The 21,505-nt window shown below is 38.4% G+C and overlaps 1 protein-coding gene across 3 annotated transcripts in view; it reads right to left on the bottom strand.

Moving 5' to 3' along the window:
* Positions 1-21,505, bottom strand: part of ADGRB3 (adhesion G protein-coupled receptor B3) — a 926,819-nt gene that overhangs the window by 590,023 nt on the left and 315,291 nt on the right. For 2 of the 3 annotated variants that reach the window (XM_088456639.1, XM_088456638.1), the window contains exon 4: positions 13,824-13,985. The exons of the other annotated variant lie outside the window; for it this stretch is intronic. In XM_088456639.1, coding sequence (XP_088312765.1) covers positions 13,824-13,985 — 162 coding nt within the window. The remainder of the gene's footprint in view (positions 1-13,823; positions 13,986-21,505) is intronic. 3 annotated transcript variants of the gene reach the window in all.

Here is a 21,505-nt window from a genome sequence, read left to right on the forward strand (position 1 = left end):
TGGCAACAGACTGTCAATGACAGTCTGCTGCTGATTCTGAGTGGGGAGGGGGTGGAGACTGCCTGCACTTCCAAAATGGAGGCGTGTCACTGCTGTTGGGGGGGAGTCGAGAGGCGAGGATCTCTATTGTCTGACAGAGATTTTCTGGCCTTTTTACTCATCTGTGGTGATTTTCTGGCCTTATTACTCATCTCTGGTGGTGGCTTGCGCGACTGCACAGTCACTCAGCTAGCCAAAGGGAATGCAGATGACCTGATGCTAGGTCCATGGCCGCAGCTCAGATTAGTAGTGCATGCAGGAGGTGTGAATTCTTCCTGCTGTATTAACATATTACTGCTATTGCAGCTGCTAACATGTTAACAGCTGCAATAGTATATCCATTTGCAGCTGAATCTCCCCCTCTGTTCTGCAGTGATTTCTGAAACTTAAGAGATTTTGGAAGCTATCCTGATTTCTATTCTGATAGTCAGTCTGGTCCTGATTTACCCCATTTCAAGCAACATGAAAAAACACTTGCCTGCACTATCATTTACTCCTAATTTGCATAGTTATTCAGGTTATTCTGTAGGCGAGAACAATGTAAACAAATGAAGGTTGCAGGTGTACTTCAGGGGTTTAGTCTTCATTCCAGGCAACACTGGGTATCCCAGCTAGTTTTCAATATATTGGATGTGATTTATTAGGTTAGCTATATATTATGTTGTAGTGTATTAGGTGTAGTGTGTAGGTGTAGATAATTTAACTATTACTGAAGTCTGGTGAATGCCCTCTCTCTTCCTATATACATATATACACCCACACACACACACATTTGTTTCAAGTACTTTTTTAATAGCCTCCTGTTCATTCCATCATACAGGCTAGTCTATAAAAATATGCTTTCATTGAGAAAGACAAAGTATAGGGGCCAAATGTAATAGAGTGAGAGTTTAGAAAATGTGAGTGTTTAACAGTAATCTCTAACACTTTTACATTGGTCAAGTTTTATCTTCAAAATGGAAAAACATCTGGATGAGAGTTTAAATCGTGAGAGTTTTTTGAGTCTAAAAACAAGCGAGTTTGCATGTTCTCAGACTCTATTACATTGGCCGAGTTTTTGTAAAATGTGAGAGTTTACTGCTAAGCTCACATTTTCTAAATGCTCACCCTATTACATTTGGCCCTATATGTTGGGAAGATCACCAAGAGGGAATTAGAATCTATGACTAAGTTACTGTCATCCATGGTGGAAGTGATGGGTCAGGCTGCTTATTGGGCAATACTGACCATGACACTCTAAAAACCTGTGCTTTAAGGGTAACAAATGGAAGACTATAGTTGAAGTAAATTCACATGTAACTTAAAGGAAGAGTCAAGTTTCAATGCAAAGCACTATTTTGAGGCAAGTCTAAAACCGCACATCATTAGGCAAACACTTCATACAATTAAACAGTGTTCTGGGAGTGCAAAGCTATGGAGAAGATTGTCTGCCACAGTGACTGTAAAACTTGGCAAAACGGAGGGAGCAAGTTATTAAGAAATCTTGGAGGTAAACATTCTATATTCAGTGAAAGATATTTATGACTTAGTAGAACATTTATATTTCAGCAGTACAATAACAGAAATAATATAAATAAATCAGTGACATGGAGGTGTCCAAATGCCAGATCTTAACCCCATCAAAGATCTGTGAAATTATTGAAAATTGTCATTGAACAAATTACTTCTACCAAGCATTACAGAATGCAGGTAAAGCTGTAAAGCTGATTTTAATCCTTATTTTCCATTAAATGGTATTTTCTGTTAAGAGTTCTCAAATAAATCCATTTATATGTCATATAGAAAAGAAATGTGATATATCAAAGGGGATAAATACTTATTATAGCAATTCTATACAGTTTATCTAATCACTAAAATGACCAGAGGACATACAGTATATTGTTTTGTTTTATGCTTGTGCTTTTCTTCTGAGAAGGCTATACAATATTTCTCTATCTGAACTACTATCCTCAGTGCCACAATCTTTACCTGACATAGAGAATCCTTGCCACAGACAATTTAGTCTCTCAAACAACACAGATCATTCCTGGCTTGTTTGATCTATTCACTGTTGCACTGTAGATTCTCAACATGACTTCCCAGCCAGTTCCTGCAGCATGCAGCCTCCCTCCACACCTCCTGGCTTATATTGTATTATTCTGCCATTCACTCCAGTGCTTTCTATGACTCACTGCTGATCTTATCTATGTCCCACATACCACAGACTACACCATTTAGCCAGGTCCCAGCCACTTCAGCTCACTGATTTCTCCACTGCCCAGATGAGGCCTGACTCCTGCCTCCAGATCTCTGTACGCAGCCCAGCAGTTTACACAGTAATTTGCCAATTGTACAGTATGTAATAATTTTTTGCTAATTTTATAAAAGGGCACTCACCCTTAAGCAAGCTATCTCCAATGCAAAGGCGAATTAATGCCTGGGGCACATGTGCAGCATCCGCCCTCCCCATCTATGTTGCAGGCCCACTCCCTTATCTTTTGTCATCAGTGCCATCTTCTGCATGACATTTTTGGAAGATGGTGCATACGCAGAAGATATAAAATCCCTGCCACATTGCCAGTGTTTACTACCACCTGCTTCTGCTCATCTCTGTCTCACGAAAGATCGTATCAGTGACAAAAGGTAGGGGAGGGGGACTTGCTGCATGCTTACTTCTCTGGGAGCAGGATGTGCATCCCTCAACCCAGGCACTCGTGTAACCTACATCCATTACAGATATGTCAGTGACCTGGTGCCAGTATCACCTCAATAATAAATATAAATCAGACAGCACACAGGAGTTGCTGAATTTAAGGATTAGAAAATATGAGAATAAGCTTAATAGCAAGGATAGATACAGTACATGCAATGCTTTTCTAACATGAAGGTTCCTAATTTTAAATAACTATTTTAGAATGTTCCGGATATTTACTTATAGACTATACTAGTAATTTGGACTCATCATTTGCACGGTTGTGAACACAAAAAGTGCATAAAACAATTGGAACTGCATAGTTAACTTTAGTTGCCAGAATTATTTTTCCTATGTCTTTCCATCTCTCTCCCCCCCAGGACTCTCACTCTCTGCCTCCTCTCTTCTACCAAACACCTATTCTCTCTGTCTCTTCCCCTATCTCCCTCTTTCTCTCTCTTTCCCTCCCACCTCCACTCCCAGTTTCACGTTGTAACAGCTCCAACATTAATAATGACTTTAAATCAAACAGATTAAAAACTGTATAATGACTTTACACCCTATAAATGGGATGTAGTAATGTTGTCAACAATCAAAATGTCGACTGTCAAAAAGTCGATACCTTAATCTCAAATGTCATACAGTCGACATAGTTAAAATGTAGACACCAAACATGACAACATCTGGACAATGTCGACATAGGAAATCTTGACATAAATTGTGAACACAGTCAACATAGCTACAGTACAATGGAAATTTTAGGGCTGGGGTTGGTGTTGGGATAGGGATTGAGGTTATGGTTTGGGCTAGGGTTAGGATTAAAATTGGGAATCGACATTATGTACCAGTTGACATTTTGGCTCTCAACATTTAGAACATGTTGACATTTGTGGTTCTACATAATTGTAGATATTCGGAATGTCAAAGATGTAAGTACAACACAGTATTAAATTAGGCGCTGGGAGGTAGTGATATCTCCGAAAGCAGCTGCAAATGGGTAGCCAACCCAATATTAAAATGACAAGGAAAATATAAGCAACGCTACAGTGGTGTAAATTAGTCACAGATAGATATAAATAAAATACCTTATTTATTAAAAAATATATAAAATATTCTATTAATCAACTGAGTGACTGTATTGGAGCACACGGCAGGTTGCAAGCCGGCTCTATCAATCATTTTGTTTACATATTTATTAGCAAAGACTGCTTTCTGGCTTTTTTCTTACATTGCTCTGGACTGAACTTAACAATCATTGAGCTAACTATGAATAGATTTTTTATATACTTGAACACAGATTGTTATACACACTGGTTGAAGTAATTCCTATGTATACTGTATGTGTACAAATACGTTTTTGTACAGGATGCTTATAATTATAGGTTGATTAAGTAGAATATTTTATATATTTTTTAATAAATAAGGTACTTTACTTATATGTATCTGTGATTACTTTACACCACTATAGCGCTGCTTATATTTTCCTTGTCTGAATGTCAAAGATGACAAACAAGAGCATATACATATAATAAGTAATTGAAGAGCTCATATGAGCTCATGTCAGCAAAATATTTTTAACATTTGACATAAGTTAGAAAACCAAACTAATGTGCAATATAATAAACCCAATAGTCTTCGAATATATAGGTTGTCTAACATTGTCTCTTGGACATGGCCAAGTCCAAAAATCATAAGTATCAAATATATCTAAAGCAGTTTATAACAATTTAGAATAATCTTATAAAGTGGATTATCTTATGAAATAGGTATAAGACAATTGATTATACCTACTGTATATCCACTGGGAAATCAGATAACATAACAAGCAATTGTACAATCCCCTCCCGTTTAGAATGTAAGCTCTCACGAGCATGGACCTCTTCCCTCATGTGCTTCTCTTTACATTTTCTTCAACTCTTTACTCCCCATAAGGGCATCTAACACGTGAGTGCCAACTCCCGGCTGCTTATTGTGAGTGCTTTAATCGCTATTGCTGCAATGTATATAAATCATATCCTTGTCCTGCACTGTAATGTACTGTAAGTTACTTGTTTCTTGTTCACTTATTAGTTCTATGTACTATGTAAGGTGCTGTGGAACACTTATGGCGCCATATAAATAAAGGATAATAATAATACTAATACTAATAATAATAATGCAGTAACTGTAGCTGATGCTTGTATTCACATATATAAATCCAAAAACACAGAGAATGAGGCTTCCATATACAGTATCTGCAGTAATTCACTTTGTTCTTATAACTTACCATTATTTATTTATTATCAGTTATTTATATAGCGCACATATATTCCGCTTTACAGAGCATATTTCACTTCAATCACAAGGTAAAATAATTAATTTCTTATCATGAATGATCATAAAAAATCATAACAGTACCAAACAATAATAGATCATGAGTGGTGTTTAGAATAGGAAAGAGTAATCCAATGCTGTAGCTGTGTCTCACTTCTACTTTTGGTCCATGTGCATAAGCATTGAATTGGCCAATGAGAGAGTGAAACACCCAGCCTGGATAGGAATGATAGACAGTGTGCATGTTTCTGCTGTTCAAAGTGACATCAGCCACTGTCCCAGTTGTGATATGCACATTGCAGGAGTAGCCACTGGCCCATAATAAATGAGAGAGCGTGCTGAATACCTTAAAGTTGTGCTGTGTGAGAGCTGTAGGTCTACGGTAGCCTCTTTTCAGGGATTTCCTTTCTATGGCCACGTCCTGCTATGGCTGGGTCATGTCAGTGCAAGTAATGCCAAAGTGGATGAGAGAGGCATTGGCATATCTATAGTGGGTGCAGAGTATGAGGTGGACAAGGTCCCATAGGTCCAGGGGGGCCACTCCACATACCCTGCATATTATATTCTACTTACCTCTCCATAGTCCAGCATTGGCCAGTGCCGTGGACAGAAATCACCAGGAAAATGGTGTGTGGGCTATTTTTATGGAGATTTACACATGTGCAATAGAGAAGTCTCTGGTAACATAGTGCGGGCACCAGTGTAGTAGTCGCCTGTGTTGTTGGAGAGAAGGGGGCCCAGATGGAGGCTGCATATGTGCTCCCTACTCTCTTAAACCACCTCTAAGGGGAAGGTATGCAACCTTCGTTGTTGTTATGTTATAAATCCTTGGTGCTTGTGTAGATGCATCATATTCTCAATAGAGCAGAGGGCAGCAGCAGGTAGACAAACTGTGGCCCTGATTCAGAGCCGGATGCTCTTGCAGAGCGCTCACTCTGAATCAGGACCATCCTTCTTGATTTTTAGAGCGGCCTCCTGGCCATTCGTATAGCTGTGGGTGACCACCCCCAGCTATAGCGAGTGGCCAGGAAGATGGTCGTGATGGTCAAGACCATCTCATCCATCAGGCTTGTGACGAGACCCTTGTGGTAGGGTCTCATTGCCGCAAGCCCTGGAGTGCTTTTGGCTTAAACAGAGAGCACTCCCACTGACATCACTAGTGATGTCAGTGGGGCCTGCCCCAGATGGTAGGCGTTCCCATGGGAATGCCTCCGGCTGGGCAGCCACGCCACCAGCATGCCCACCAAAAGGGGCATGCTGTCACTCAACATCGACAGCACATCCCCTTTGGTACGAGACCCGGAGTGACGGTTTTCCCGTCGCTATCCGGGTCTCGCGCATGCGCACAATGGAGCCAGCTCCATCGTGCGCATGCACACTTGGCCACCTTCGACCCACTTGCGAGCGCTCAGCACTCACGAGCGGGTCTGAATCAGGCTCTGTATCCACCCCTTCCCCCCACCTCCTTCAAACTTTGGTATGGGCCCTTGTCTGTTTATAATTAGGTAATTGTTCATTAGTAATTGTGACCGGATTACCTCACTTCCACCAAGTGGCCACAGATTAGTTTTTGCTTTCACTGGATCTTGGGGTATTAGGGATTCCTGTTTACCATCAGTAAAGCTTGGAAACACTGGGCTCAATCCAGACAGAGAACAGAATAGTGTTTGGCGCAATTCTGTCACAGGATATAGATGCAAGATATTTATAGCTCATACAGTCTTCAAAAAGACTATTTACCTTTGCAATTGCTTAGGGAGTACCACATACAGATGTTACAGCAGTTCATTCCTTCTTGACGTCCAGAAAGATACACACAAACCAGGCTTGCAGGCCTTATTTTATCCTAATCCAATACATGTTACCACAGGGGATAAGTCCTGCCCTGTGGTATTTACCCAATCAAACTAAGTGCAATTTTCTTGCACGCCTAAGGTATGCTCACCTTTAACATTGTCTGTAATGGACAGTGGGGAATGGTTACTCCTCTGTGCCTGAGCCCACCATGTACTTCCAGAAATCTGCTGGGGGACTTAGCTATCTCTCCTTCCTGAATCTGGGCTCCAGGACCAGGCAGATCCCCAGCCAGCAGTCTCCTAGACACCAATGGGAAGCTCTCTGGAGCTCTATGGAGCTCTCTGAAAATAATTAGCTGGCTGCATTGGCCAGCTCCCCATGCACCTCCTCAAATCACTTTCAGGCATGAGGCTGCATTTGAGGGCTATTTGTTTCTCTGGAGGGGGCTGGAGGAACCAGCAGCCCACAGAGCGCTCTGCAATTTACTTTAAAATAGATTTAAACCTTTTAACATTATATACATTCTGTGCCTAATGCCCAGCACTAGGCTGTTACATATTGCAGCACTGCAGCTCAGGACCTGCTTTTTCTGGCTCAGTGCTACACTTATACATATCTGCCCACACTTGCTTAAAACATTTACATTATTGTATTTATAACATATAACATCAGTCCCAGCGCTGGGACTTTAAACCTTTTCAGTGCTAGTAGAACTAGGAGCTACCCTCCCAGATCCTAGCACACACAGGGCCTGATTCAGAGCCGCTCGTAAGCGGCCACTCATTCGCTCTGAGCGATGTTTGCCCAACTGCGTATGTGTACGGATCGTTATACGCATGCGCGAACCAGTCAGTGCGGTCGAAATTTATGTGCTCGCAAAATAGCGAATGACTGAAAATTTGAGTGACATAATGAGGCGTATGTGGGTGGTAAAAGGGGAAGGTGCTTGAAAACGGGGAGTGGAGATCCGAACGCAGGCGTGCTTAAAGGTCAAAACGGGCATTTTATGGGTGTGCATAATTAAAACAGCAGCGTCATTGACCACGTCACTGGGTTATTTTATAGCCAGAACTGCTCACAAGATTGTGGTAGCAAAAACCAACCACAAGAATAGAGAGCAGTTCATACGCTTGTCGATGTACTCGATTAATCTAATAAATAGTGGACATGACATAGGATGCGAGCGGCCAGGGGGCATATTTATCAAAAAACAACCGCAAGTTTTGTTCGCTCGTTCAGACCTAGAGGCGTGAACAGACCGCAAAGAGCGAACGGTTCATTTGAATAGCCACCCCTATTTTCTGGACGAGCGAGCGCTAATTGCATCTGGCTCTGAATCAGGCCCTCAGTGCCCGGGGCTCAGCACTGGGCTTCCTTGGCTCTGCAGTCTAGGACTGCTGGGGATCTCTCCCGGTGCAGCACACTGGTGGTTAACATTGTTGGCTCTCTAACTGGGAGCCGGCTTTCCCGGTCCCCACAGTAGGCAGCTCCATGCAGATTTCCCCCTGGTGCAGCACACCAGGGGTTAAACCTCTAGAGTGTCGCAGCCACAACACTCAGTTTGGTTGTGAGTGCTCCATACTGATCCCTCTCAGCTCCAGGGATACATGGAGCTGACTCTCCCTGCCACTCTGCCCTGCAGTGCCACACTGAAGTGCCAGGGTGCCAGAAGCTAGGCTTCTGGTCCCCAGCATGGAGCACTCAGCGGCTCCTTACACCTAGTCCCCCGGTGCATGTCACTAGGGGTTAAAACTCCTGCATTGTCGTACTGGGGTATTGGGAGCTGGTGCTCCCGAACTCTCAGCATGTGACCACTTATTGCCCGGCAACTCTAGGACTAAGTCCTGGCTTCAGTGGTTCAATTGCCTAGTACTCACCATTGCTGCTGCCACCGTAGTGGGTCCAGGCCTTGGCACATCAGACATATTTAAAATTAAAAATTTTAACACCCGGCGCCTAGAACCTAGCATCAAGAGATGGCGCCTAGCACTTATCAGTCCATTTAAAAATGGTTCCGCAGCACAAGGGTTAACCCCTTCATTGCCGCAGCGGCCACTTTGCACAGGTGTGCCCGGTTTCCTGCCACAGTAATTAAATATATTTTATGCTGTACAGTCTATGGAATGTACTGTCCATTGTGAGATTCCCATTTACCATTAATGTTGTGTATACTGATGGCACATTGTAGCAATGTATTAAGAACATCAGCATGACAAACTATGTTACCGAAAACACTAAAATAAGCTGCACATACATTTTTAGTTTGGTCATTTCATACGAATTGCTCTGCCTCTGAAAACAGCATCAATATGTATTGCATTAACAGACAAATGCAGGAGCTTGCTGAAATAAAGTTAAATTGACAGATTTTTGTCTATTAATCTTTAAATGCTTAAATTAACCTTGACAGTTTTGAAGACCATAGCAAAAGTTGCAGGAAACAAAACAGATATCCCAGTACATATTTAATCTGAAGAGTATAACACAGTATGAAAAAAAACACAGAAAAAAAAAGAAATACAATATTAATATCAGTCATTTTAGAGTAAATAACACAGCAACACACAGTGGTGATATTTAATTTGGGTTGCTATGCTAAACACATATGTTAAGTGTCTATTATGCATTTATTAACATTTCATTATGATGACTAATGAATGAGCAATTACTACAAAAGTATAGTAAGCTATCACAAAGAGGTGAAAGTCAGAATATTGCTATCCACTCTTGACATTCCCATATTGACATTCCCTGTACTACACAGAGCTCATTGCTTTGTTACTTTTATTATGTACATAATTAATTCACTGTGATCGAACAAACTTGCATTCCGTCCTTACGTTTTGAATTATTTATTTACTATTTTATATAGATTTCTGGTAAGATGTGATGAATTTTAATGAACTTAAAATGAAGATTTCTTTTTTTTAAACCCAGGATTACAAACTGCCTAAAACAGGACAGTCTTCAGATCTTTAAATATACTTTACTATGATTTTTTTAAAATTTTTATTATAGTTTAGAACTGAAATGTGTACAGAGATAACAGAAAAGTAAAATATATAGCAAGACAAAATCTGTTTAACTTCAGATTTTAACACTGCTGAACGGAATTAAATTTATTTTGCAACTGATCAAGACATCTGAGCTACACAAGAGAATATTTCTAAATCTAAGTGAATTTACAGGATAACAGAGGCATCACTCCATATTCCCCTCGCACGTCCAAAAAGGGGGTATGGTTTAACATAAAGGGGGTGTGGTCTCACTGGGAATCCCTATGGGGGCATGCCCAGCCTACCTAGTGATACTGGGCTGCCCCCGGAGTCTAGTTCCTCTGCGACAGGAGCCGAGTGCTGCCGGAGAATGTCACACTGCAGCACCCGGCTCCTGTCACTGAGGAGGAGCTGGTGTTTTAGTGTCACCCCCTTTGAGGGTGACACCCGGTTTGGCCCATATCCCCCGCATCCCCATAGCGACGCCACTGCTGGATAACACTATTATGGCCAAGAGGTGAGACTGGTACAAAATACATGACCCAGGCATATCTAGTGGACCTGGACTGCAAGGGTGACATACCATGCCCCCCACAATGCCTCAACCATACCAAATACCTATGACAGGACATAGCTACACCCCCTTGGGTGAACACATCCTTCTGTACTCAGGCCTTTCTGTTTACACACCTGAATGTAACTTCAAGTGCATATCAGGTTTGTATACTTACACACAACAAAAGTGGAGAGATGTGACTTGATAGTGTTAGTTTTAAGGTCATATTACCCATTCATAAAAATGTAATGTAATGAAGTGCCATGAAACTGTTATTAAATAAAACAGCCCCATCCACCATTTACCGCTTTAAAACTTCAATAGTAATTTATTTCATGCATTAGTTCAAATATAAATGACAAATAAGAAACTGAAACTTGATAAAATATAGTTGGAATAATATTTGACAACTCCTGTTATGACTCTGAAGGCATAAGGGATCACAAGCCTAAGATATGCTTACCTTACATATTATCATGAACACATTTTAGTAGGAATGAATATTAAATAAATGTGTATATTTACACTCCATATCTAGCTCCAAATGAGGCCTTCAGTGTCTAACAAAAGCACATTTTATTCAAACATCTAACACTTTCTGTAAAAATCTCCATAGGACAGTGAAATCCAAAATCAGTCCCCGAGGCATCGTAACAGTCCACAAATTAAAGCTATCCATGCTTATGCACAGGTGAATTAATTAGTACAGAAGTCTGTTTGATTTATCCATCTGTGTCCAAGTATGGATTTTCTAAAAACCTGGACTGTTATGGTGCCTTGAGAATAAAGTTTGATAAAACCCTGCCATAGGATATATTATTTTCATACCCTCAAAGACAAGACAGTGAATGACTTCAAATATTGACAATAATGTGAACATAAGGGATTTATCTTATTTGGATACAAATACTATGATCTATCTTTCTCCCTATCTTAGATATCTGTAGTAAATTTCTATTGTGTATTCATACATATTACATAACTTCATTTGGAAAGCATTTGTTTCTATATTATTCATTCACAAGATTCAAATTTTAGGGGCCTATGTATCAAAGCTGGGAGAGAGATAAAATTGTGAGAGATAAAGTACTAACCAATCACCTTCCAATTTACATTTTGCAGGCTGTGTTTATAAAATGATAGTTAGGAGTTGATTGGATGGTAATTTATTTTTTACAATTTTTTGATCACTCTCCCAGCTTTGAAAAATTCCCCCTTGGTTCATTACTTAGTAATTCCTTACCCACACCCACCTTGAAAAAGTAAATTAAAAAAATACTGTGTGCTCTGCTGTGGAGCTGGGAATTTCATGCTCTCCCTCTCGACGATCCTGCTTACTATGCTTAGTACCAGTAAACTTTTTGAAAAAATCAGTTAATTAATTTATATTTTTGTAATAAGTCATTGATTATATTCTATTTATTCAAATGCTTTAGAACATTCACTATGCACCACAAAATTGTTTAAAGATAGCAGAACTAACATAAGTGTTAAATAGAAAAGGAAACTTAAAATTAGATATCAAAGTTTTTAAAAAAATGTTCAATGTCATAGTACTCAGTTGCATTACATAAGAATAATCCTATATAAACTGTTCTAAAAAAGAAGCCATTTACTGGATATGAAGTATGTTATTAAATAATGGAAAACATCATTACACTAATGAAAGTAAGTTGTTAGTAGAGATGTGCGCTGATCCCATGTTTTGGTTTTGGTTTTAGTTTTGGATCAGTATCTCCTTTATGTTTTGTATCTGGATTTGGTATATGTCAAAACTGCCCTTGCTTGTTTTGGTTTTGGATCTAAAAAAATCCGAAAAACAGCTGAAATCACATGATTTTGGCCTGTTTCTGTTTATACAGAATTATTAACCTCAAAAACATTCCTTTTCAGTCAGTTTTGACCACCTCACAGCTCACAATATTGGCTTCAGGCAGTTTAGGCCAAAAGGTTGCATAGAACTAGCTGGCTGACTAAGCTAAGCGACAACAGGGGGCATCACAAACATGTGGCAGTTCAGCTTCCAACCTGGCACATCTAGGTAACAGAGAGTGGTACTGCAGTGGCAGACAGTATGGCAGTTTAATAAACTACTAAAAAACACTAAGGGTATGGCCTTCGGCATCACAGTGCTTGTGTTATGGATACACACTGCGGTATGGCCTGAGGCCTCACTGTACTTGTGTTATGGATACACACTGGGGTACTGCCTGAGGTAGCACAGTACTTGTGTTATGGATACACACTGGGATAGGGCCTGAGGCGTCACAGTACTTGTGTGTTAGGTATGCACATTGGGGTATGGTATGCACCATCACAGTACTTGTATGGATACACTGGGGTACAGCCTGCAGCGTCACAGTTCTTGTATGGATATACCGGGGTACGGCCTGCAACATTACAGTACTTATGTGTTAGGGATTCACACCACATATTGTGGCAATAATAAATATTTATGCCGGGACATGTCTCTGAGAACAGCCTGTGCCACAGAAAGTTATAACATAGATTGATTGCACTTTACCTATGAGTTCAGGACAGGCTGGGTAAATAAGCAACTGTGAGATGTAGCCCATAGGTTACAATGGGCTAATGCCTTTTGAAGAAGACATTAGCTAATGGTGCTTCCAGAAGCTAAACATTTAGGTCATGGTAAATGGGGACTGCATTTGCAATCGTAAAGATGGACACTGCAGCAGATATCTCCAATATCTGATATAGGCTCTCTTTGGTGAATACCTCAGATGCTCCAATATATGACAATTCACAAAAAAACACCAATATTAAGAGAATTTGATGCATTTTTGAATTACATAACTTTTGATCAACGCAACTCTCAGACTCGGAGCCACCTTTTTATTCAGGAAACATATTTCTTTTTAAAATGTCTAAGCCCATGTCGTTTAACAAAAACATGTATAAAATTTAGTTATCATAATATGGAACCAACAGAGAATAGATCCAGAGTCTTATAGATAGCCTTAGGTGATATTCAACATTTGGTTGATTTTAAACAAAATTTTCAAAATAGCACAGTTGGAAAATCTAACGACCATATTTTCAAACCAAACTCTATTCAAAAATCAGGTTCGATTTAAAGTTATGGAAAATCAAGTTGGGCGTTGGTCATTTGGAAGTGGGCCCAATGACCATTGGCTGACTGGGAACTTAATGATAATTTAAGAACTGGCATATGATGTACAGCAAACTAAATATAATCAAATAAATATATGTACCTAGTTGATAAGCATTATAATAAAAACTGTGCATTCTTGCACAAGTTTAATAATATTTGCAAGTTTTACCTTAATGTTATGCATAAAATAATTGTATATAAAAATATAAATACACATGATAGAGATATATAGTGAGAAGAAAATAAAGTTTGAATAGACTGGCATTAAACATATTCACAACAAGGAAATTTGTATCGATCTGCTACTAACACTACCTGGACAGAGGGCAGTGTTATTGCAAACCCTTGTTTCTCTTAAGGGGCTGCTGCAGTGTGTCCCGTAAGGTGGTACACAAGTTCTGGTTCGCACCTGCGACCCTTGACCACAAGTAACTGAACATGTACTCCACTGGGACCACTCTTCAACACCAGAGTCACCTGTATACAAGACAACAAATAAAAATGAATATATCCTTAAGTATTATTATGCTACTACATGCATAAGTTCAAAATGAAAACACTGCAGGATGAGTGATGTGACCACGACATGCATTCAATGTGTTTCGAGGCTGAAGCGTGCTTAAATGTCACATGATGCAATTTGCATAGAACACTGAAAGGATTTATATGAAACAAAAGCTTTTTATGTCGACAATACAAAGCATTTTTCATAAGCTATTAAGTAGAAACAAAACTGTATTGATGTAAGTACTATTATAAATGTTCTGCTATTTAATATATATATATATATATATATATATAATTTTATATATATACATAATTTTATATATATATATATATATATATATATAATACTGATTTTCTTTATAGGGTAAGGAAAAATTCTTATGTTCTTATGTAGAGGAATATGTGTGTGTGCTTGCCAGTAGCTTCCAAATTAAAAATATATGTCTGTATTGAGACAAAAAGGAAAATATTTTTTATTTGCAATAGAAAAAGCACAAAGGGCCTGAATCAGCAGCGCACGGAATTGCGATCGCAGCTGCAATTTTGTATGGAAAGCAGCTGCTAAAATATGCTAATGCTTTCCAAAGCACAGCTGGCATAGGGATGCCCACTGTTGCTTTCTCATATCCGTCCAACCTCACTTTTCTGCATTTACATCGGTACCATCGATGCACATTGGTCCTGACCAGCCGCAGAAACTGCAATACTTATCGCATGCAATGAGTACTCATGCTGCATATGAAGTCGCAATGGCTAGTTTACTAAACGGAGTGCATTTTTCTGACCACTCCACCGTCACCTCCCCCAAATGCTAATATCGTCTCACTCACTTTGCGTTGGATTCCTTTGTGAATCCATAATTGCAAAGCTATTGCTGCGGCTTGTACGCATGCACAATGACACCTGCTCGACTACGTCCATAATTGTTATTACATACGCTAATGAATCAGGCCCATAGTTTTCAATATATCAAAGTATGTTTTAACAGAAAGGCGGTATTAATAATAGTCATCTAGGTTTTAAGAAAATTCAGCTATAGCTAAATAGGAATAATATTTATACAGCATTTGACCCTGTTGCTTTCTGCATGTGCGATAAGGTAATTAAGTTCACCAATGTATAGAACAGACTTTATTTTTTTATGGACTGCTTCTGGATCAGTACCATGAGACAGAAAGCAGATGTGGTAGCAGTGTTTAAAAAGATAACAGAAACAGAGAAAAAAAATGATAAAATAGTGAGTCTTACATCAGTTGTGGGTACAATGTTTGAAGAGATTCTGAAGGATACTGCTCAGAAATACCATATGTTATAGAAAATAAATGGTCAACATCGATTTATGAAGGACTGACCATGCCAAACTAATAAGATGTGGGGTTTTATAAATATGTAAACTGTAAAATGAATCATAGCAATTAATTTAATTTGATATAGTTTAGTTTTGCAAATTTGTTTAATGTTATTCTCAGGGTCATAACTAGGGCTGTGTGAGAAGGGCAGTTGTCTATTTTGCAAATCTGTCGAAGGCCCATGTTAATTTGGTTACAATTGAGGGCTCCAGTTAGTACATCCAGTTGTATCTCTACGATTAGTGCATTAAGTATGTGAAGAAAACTGCTTAATTATATAAAGCAGAGATCGGTTATATGACATCAAGATTATGCTAACAATGTTAGCTTGTTGCCATGGGTATTTTTTTCTCAATATGTTTATTAATGATCTTCCAGATGTTCAAGAAAGAAGTATCAATTAGTAAAGAAGTCACTTAACTATTTAACATTATTAAGAGTAACTCACAAGTCATCCTATACATCAAATCAATTTTTATATGTTGCTCCAAAGGATGTTAGGCTGTAATGACTTCTCACTTTCGCCTATAAACTCCATGATTAGAATATGTAGTAAGTACATACAGTTATGTATTTATAAAGAAGCAGCAGGCTTTTCCTGAATGGATACAATTTGTTAACACTGTATTTTACTTATGGTGGTCATACTGTTAATTTTTGCCCAAATTAGAATAAAAGCATGTATCAGACAGATGATACTATGGCCACTAGATAAACCTAATATTTGTAAAGAAGATATAAAAAGACATTAATTTTAGCATGGTAAAGTTAAATAAAAAAATTATTTTACTTAATGTTACATAATGTTTTCATATGGTGTATGTGACTTTATACAGACAAAAACTGCTACCAGTCAGTGAACGCTTCTTTGTATTTTGCTCCCAGTTAATTTTATAGTTTTGTGTTGACTTTCCTTTATTATGGTTATTTATTGTTTTTAGTAAACCTAAACTCTGATTCATCTTTTTTTGTTCATCTCTCATAGAAATATGTTTTATGCAATTGCAAAAAAATACACTTCTAATTTGAAATCAAACTATGCTACATTACTATATAATTATATTAATTAGCACTTTAAGTAGATGAACAAAGGTTAATCTTAATATGAAACTTGAACTCTTAGATTTTAATCTACTTTACACAGGATTGTGAAATGTGGTTTTAAAATATAGTGTTGGCAATTCAAGAACTTAAAAGTTACAAAGAGCATAGTAAATATTTAACGTTAATCATTAAACATGTAAATCAATTCAACCTTTTTGGAATCTCATGTCTCCTTTTGCCACATAAAAAAGGTATACCATTGATTTTGTGTGATGAAAGTGCGCACTTGAGAAAGATGGGACTTTCGATTTGCATTGGTTTTGAATTTAATGCATGTATTGTAGCACAGGGCAAATGATTTCTTTACTCAACAGTCACTCACCGGCCATGATTAAAGGATGTTTCTGCTTTGTTAGTCGCTCAGTGGACTTGTTATTTTTTATCATGTCTGTTGGCTCATAGCCCTAAGCTTGGCTGTTTAGTGACCTGAGAACTAAATGTATTTTTACATGCCAGCATTGACATGACTTTTTTACATGACTTTCGATTTGCATTGGTTTTGAATTTAATGCATGTATTGTAGCACAGGGCACATGATATCTTTACTCAACAGCCAATCACAGGCCATGATTAAAGGATGTTTCTGCTTTGTTAGTCGCTCAGTGGACTTGTTATTTTTTTTTCATGTCTGTTGGCTCATAGCCCTAAGCTTGGCTGTTTAGTGACCTGAGAACTAAATGTATTTTTACATGCCAGCAAAAATGTATTGGAGGATGTTTAGCAACAGTAATGTGGTCCCTTCTAACCAATCAGATGTTTGCTTTCATTTTGCAAACTGTAAAAAAACAACAGCAGCTAGCATTATAATACAAAGTTTTATAAATGTATCTAACTATATTTTTGTCAGGTATATGTACCTGGCTTCAAAAGCAATCTTAAAAAACGTTGTAACATTTAAATGCACTTGACTAGCTTACAGTTTATGTGCATACTAATTCCCAATATAATAAAATCCTGTGAAGGGCAGCACATAAAAGTATGACAGAAGGCTTCTTTTTGCATGAAGGCAATTAAATAACATGGCTGTACATGCTTTGTTACTTATTACAGTGATTGTTGAAGGGTTGGTTCACAGTTTTGATAAATATTTTTAGTGGCCTATTAGTGTTGGTAGGTGGAGTTGGTTGAGGTTTTTTTTAGGTTAAGAACTCCTGTCATTGCTTCCTACCCTCTTTAGTTCTGGAAATTATCTTTCATGCCATCTCTTCCTTATTGGTTGAGGTTTTTCTGTTGGGTGGGGAAGTATGGTAGTCTGCAGCCACCTTGCCCTAGTAAATCTTGAAGTGTTCTCCACCCCAATTCACAGTTAATGCTGACTATAACCTACTGTGGTCAGCGACACGCCGCAGCAAGATGGGTCTGAGTTTAGGCATTCTGAGCAGCTCTGCAGCAGCTCTGCTGGTTGTAGGGTGCCATTCCAGATACCCTGCAAGCCAAATTCAGGTGCTCTGGGACAGTGACAATGACACACCCAGGGCCCTGTACCCTGGCTAGTGGTACCACTTGCACATCCCTTGTTTTGGCCCTGCATGGACTATTTACCTCTGTTCTTGTGGTAAACCTCCGGTATTTTAACAAATGAGGGGCCCATGTGAACATTTTTATTGCAGGCTGGGGACTTCTTTGTTTCCTAGCTGCTGGCAGTGCCAGAGACTTTGCTATTTTTCAATGTTGTGCCCTATTTCTGAAGTCATTGAGGGAAATATGGTGCAGCTGGCTGCTAAATAACATGGTAAGTGTGTGTCCTGGCTGCAGAGAGTGCGGTGCAGGGTCCCCTTTACACAAATGCCCTGTGCATTGCACAGCCTTCACCCATTTTAGACATGCCTCTGCTCACTTCCCTCATTTCACCAAGTTTTCTAATATTGTTGTTTGACTACTTATTTGAGTTTGTATGCCCTGGATAAAAAACTCAGGACAAAGGGGACATATCTCTATTGCCATGAATTGTTATAACGTGATAAAACTACATATTTTATCAGACCCTACATTTTTATGTCAAACTCTTATATAACTATGAATATTAAATATTTAAGTTTACCCCTTTAGTCATCAAATGCCAGCCAGTGCATAGTGTATATTCCCACAATACAGTAGCTGCATGCTAAAATAACATATTTATACACATATTTTTATGTAAAATGTGTGCAGGTCAACATTAGCAGCATATGCGCTCGGTACTTTTTTCCATGCATATGTCACATATAAAGTACTTACTCCAATATTTTAAACCATTTGGTTTGCTTGCAAATTATATACTCACTATTAAAATAGGCATCAATAAAACTCCAGAAACCTCTCTAATGCAAAAGATACATCTCTATATCTGTTGTAAAAAATGAATTGCTAAAATATTCACTGAAAAGCATGAAGTAAGCCCAAGTGATGAAGAAGGCACCTATCAGCGTCAGCTGTGCATTTGTAACCAGCCAGTCACAAGTGGTTCACACGTGCTGACAATCATCATCATGTTTAGTACATTTGGATTAGTCTCTGACCATTCGAAAATAGTACTGATTTCTCAGGAGTATGTGTGTCTGTGTCCTAATATGCATTATTTCCAACTTACGCAAATATGCACCTGTCTGCATAAGTGCATGTGTAGATCAATTTTACTCAAGGTACCTACTGCACTGATGTAGTTCTCACTCTATGGATTAGTCCCATAATGTGGCAATCTGAATGTTTATGAAGTGGCAGTACAGTAAGTTTATGAATACATGGAAATATTTGGGATTCCTTTGGAATAAGAGGTATAGCACAGAAAGCATCAAAATAAGATTTCATTTTGGACAATAAGATGGTAAAACAAACTTCAAGGAGTTGGGATTTCAGACATAAGGGGTGTTGGAAGATATACTGTTTAAACACTGAAGATTGTCAGACATGTACACTGTCTACATTATGTTTCCACTACTCTCAAAGGGATGCTGGTCTGCACATATTAACTTTAATACCTAAATATACAATTCTTATATACACATAAGCCACTGCATACTATTTTCAATTGGGATGTCGTCAACATCCCGGCGTGTGGGATGCCAATGGGTGAAATACCGGTGTCAAAATCACAACAGCAGAATACTGTCCGCCGGTATCCTGAAGGTAAGTATTAGGTGTTAGGAGGAGGGTTAGGATTAGGCATTAAGGGGAAGGTTATGGTTAGGTACCTGGGAGGGAGGGTTAGGTTTAAGGTGCAGGGAGGGGGAGGTTAGGATTAGACACTAGGGGAGAGGTTAGGTTTAGGCACAGGGGAGGAAGTGTTAGATTTAGGGTGCAGGGAGGGGGAAGTTAGGTTTAGGCACTAGGGGGAAGGTTTGTGTTAGGCACTGGGGAGGGAGTGTTAGGGGTAAGGGTAAGGGTTAGACTTACTTTCTTTCCTTATGGGTGTCAGGAATCCACTGTCGGTATTCTGACCAGCGGCATCCCAACCGCCGGGAGCTCATTCCCAACCCTTTCAATTTATGTATGTGAAATTAAGGCACTTGAAATAAATTCCAAAAGCACCTTAGTCTCATTAGAAAATACATTGTTAATAAAAATTCCTTAAGGATGAGATGAACATATGTTGTAGTAGTTTGAGGTGATAGTTTTATTTTTTTAGACATACTAAAAAATGTATATGTGTTGCACAAAGAATATGTATAGACAATGACATTGTCTAACAGGAATAAAGCATCTAAGTATGTCTAGTTCTATGCAGTGCCCCACTTTGTAACTGACTCCATAGGATGGGAACATATTGTTGACTGCCAAGTTTTTTTTAAGAGTGAATTAATTGCAAATTAATTTGAGATTAACAAATTAATATGCACTGCATAAGGCAAATGCATCTTTTCAATGTTATTATTACTTTTCTACAGTACACTGAGTAGTTACAATGCTTAGATGTAGGAAAGTCAGTGTGCACTAAAACTGTGTAGATAATAATAGCAGAAGTACATATTTTGTAGCAGACATGATTGTTAAAGGCAATTTGGATTGTGACATTTAGCCAAATAGAAGTGAACTTGACATCACAATCTACTGTCACCAGATGGACAGAAACCTCACATTACTATTCTGTGCAATTGTAAATACTGTACTAGTATGTTTGCATTTGATACATACTGGGCACACCTCCGTCAATACTACCTACACATGGATTTGTAAAACTTAGCTGAGTCATAACCTTTTGCAGTGCTATCAACATTGTGACACTTTGATTAGCTACAATTTATAGCCCCACCCACTTATTCTCTTACATGTCCATGGGTAAACAGCATGCAGAGTAACTACAATAGGTGTTCAAGTTTTGATCAATTGCATCTAAAAATACAGTTACTTTACAGAGTAAAATATAATTTTAATTCCCTATTCATAAACATGGCAATATTTAACTTAAACTTAAATAAAGATATTTCAAGTAGGTAAATTACATTGCAATTTGGTCCAGCTTGGGTTTCAGTAATGCCTATTAAAGCATGCTTGAAAATGACATCCTAACCCAATTTATTTGAAAGAAAACATGACTATTACTATGAAATGAAATGTAGTTTTTAAGAAAATTATTACAATTTTGACAATTGTATGACTTTCATTAAATACAAATAAGATAAAAGTACATTAAAATAAAATGTGCATCACATTTCAAAGTCACAGTTTACTCAGTGTTCTACAGTACGATCGATTATTTTAGGACCAGATTAATATCTCTTTTTCTACTATGCACATTTGCTCATTTTATGTAATGCTGAAAATTGCCCTCTGCAGAAGTAATATCTGTCACAAGGTGTAAAAAATAGAACAATTATTGAATGTTTGCACCTTTGACGATATATAGATGCAGAACAAATAAATGCTTCTATAACTGATATTAGAAGATACAGCTATTATAGGTTATGATGTAAAGCCGGTTGGCAGTACTACAAGCACATGGTGCATGATGATGATATGGTGTATTAGTGACTACAAGAATAAATTTAAAAAATAATTAAGAAATGTATAAAATATAACTTGTGATCTCCTGCTAAAGAAGAAAGCTGTTTTTTATCTAGA

The sequence above is a fragment of the Taudactylus pleione genome, unplaced genomic scaffold (assembly GCF_031769625.1).
Source record: "Taudactylus pleione unplaced genomic scaffold, aTauple2 ptg000710l, whole genome shotgun sequence".
NCBI lineage: Eukaryota > Metazoa > Chordata > Amphibia > Anura > Myobatrachidae > Taudactylus > Taudactylus pleione.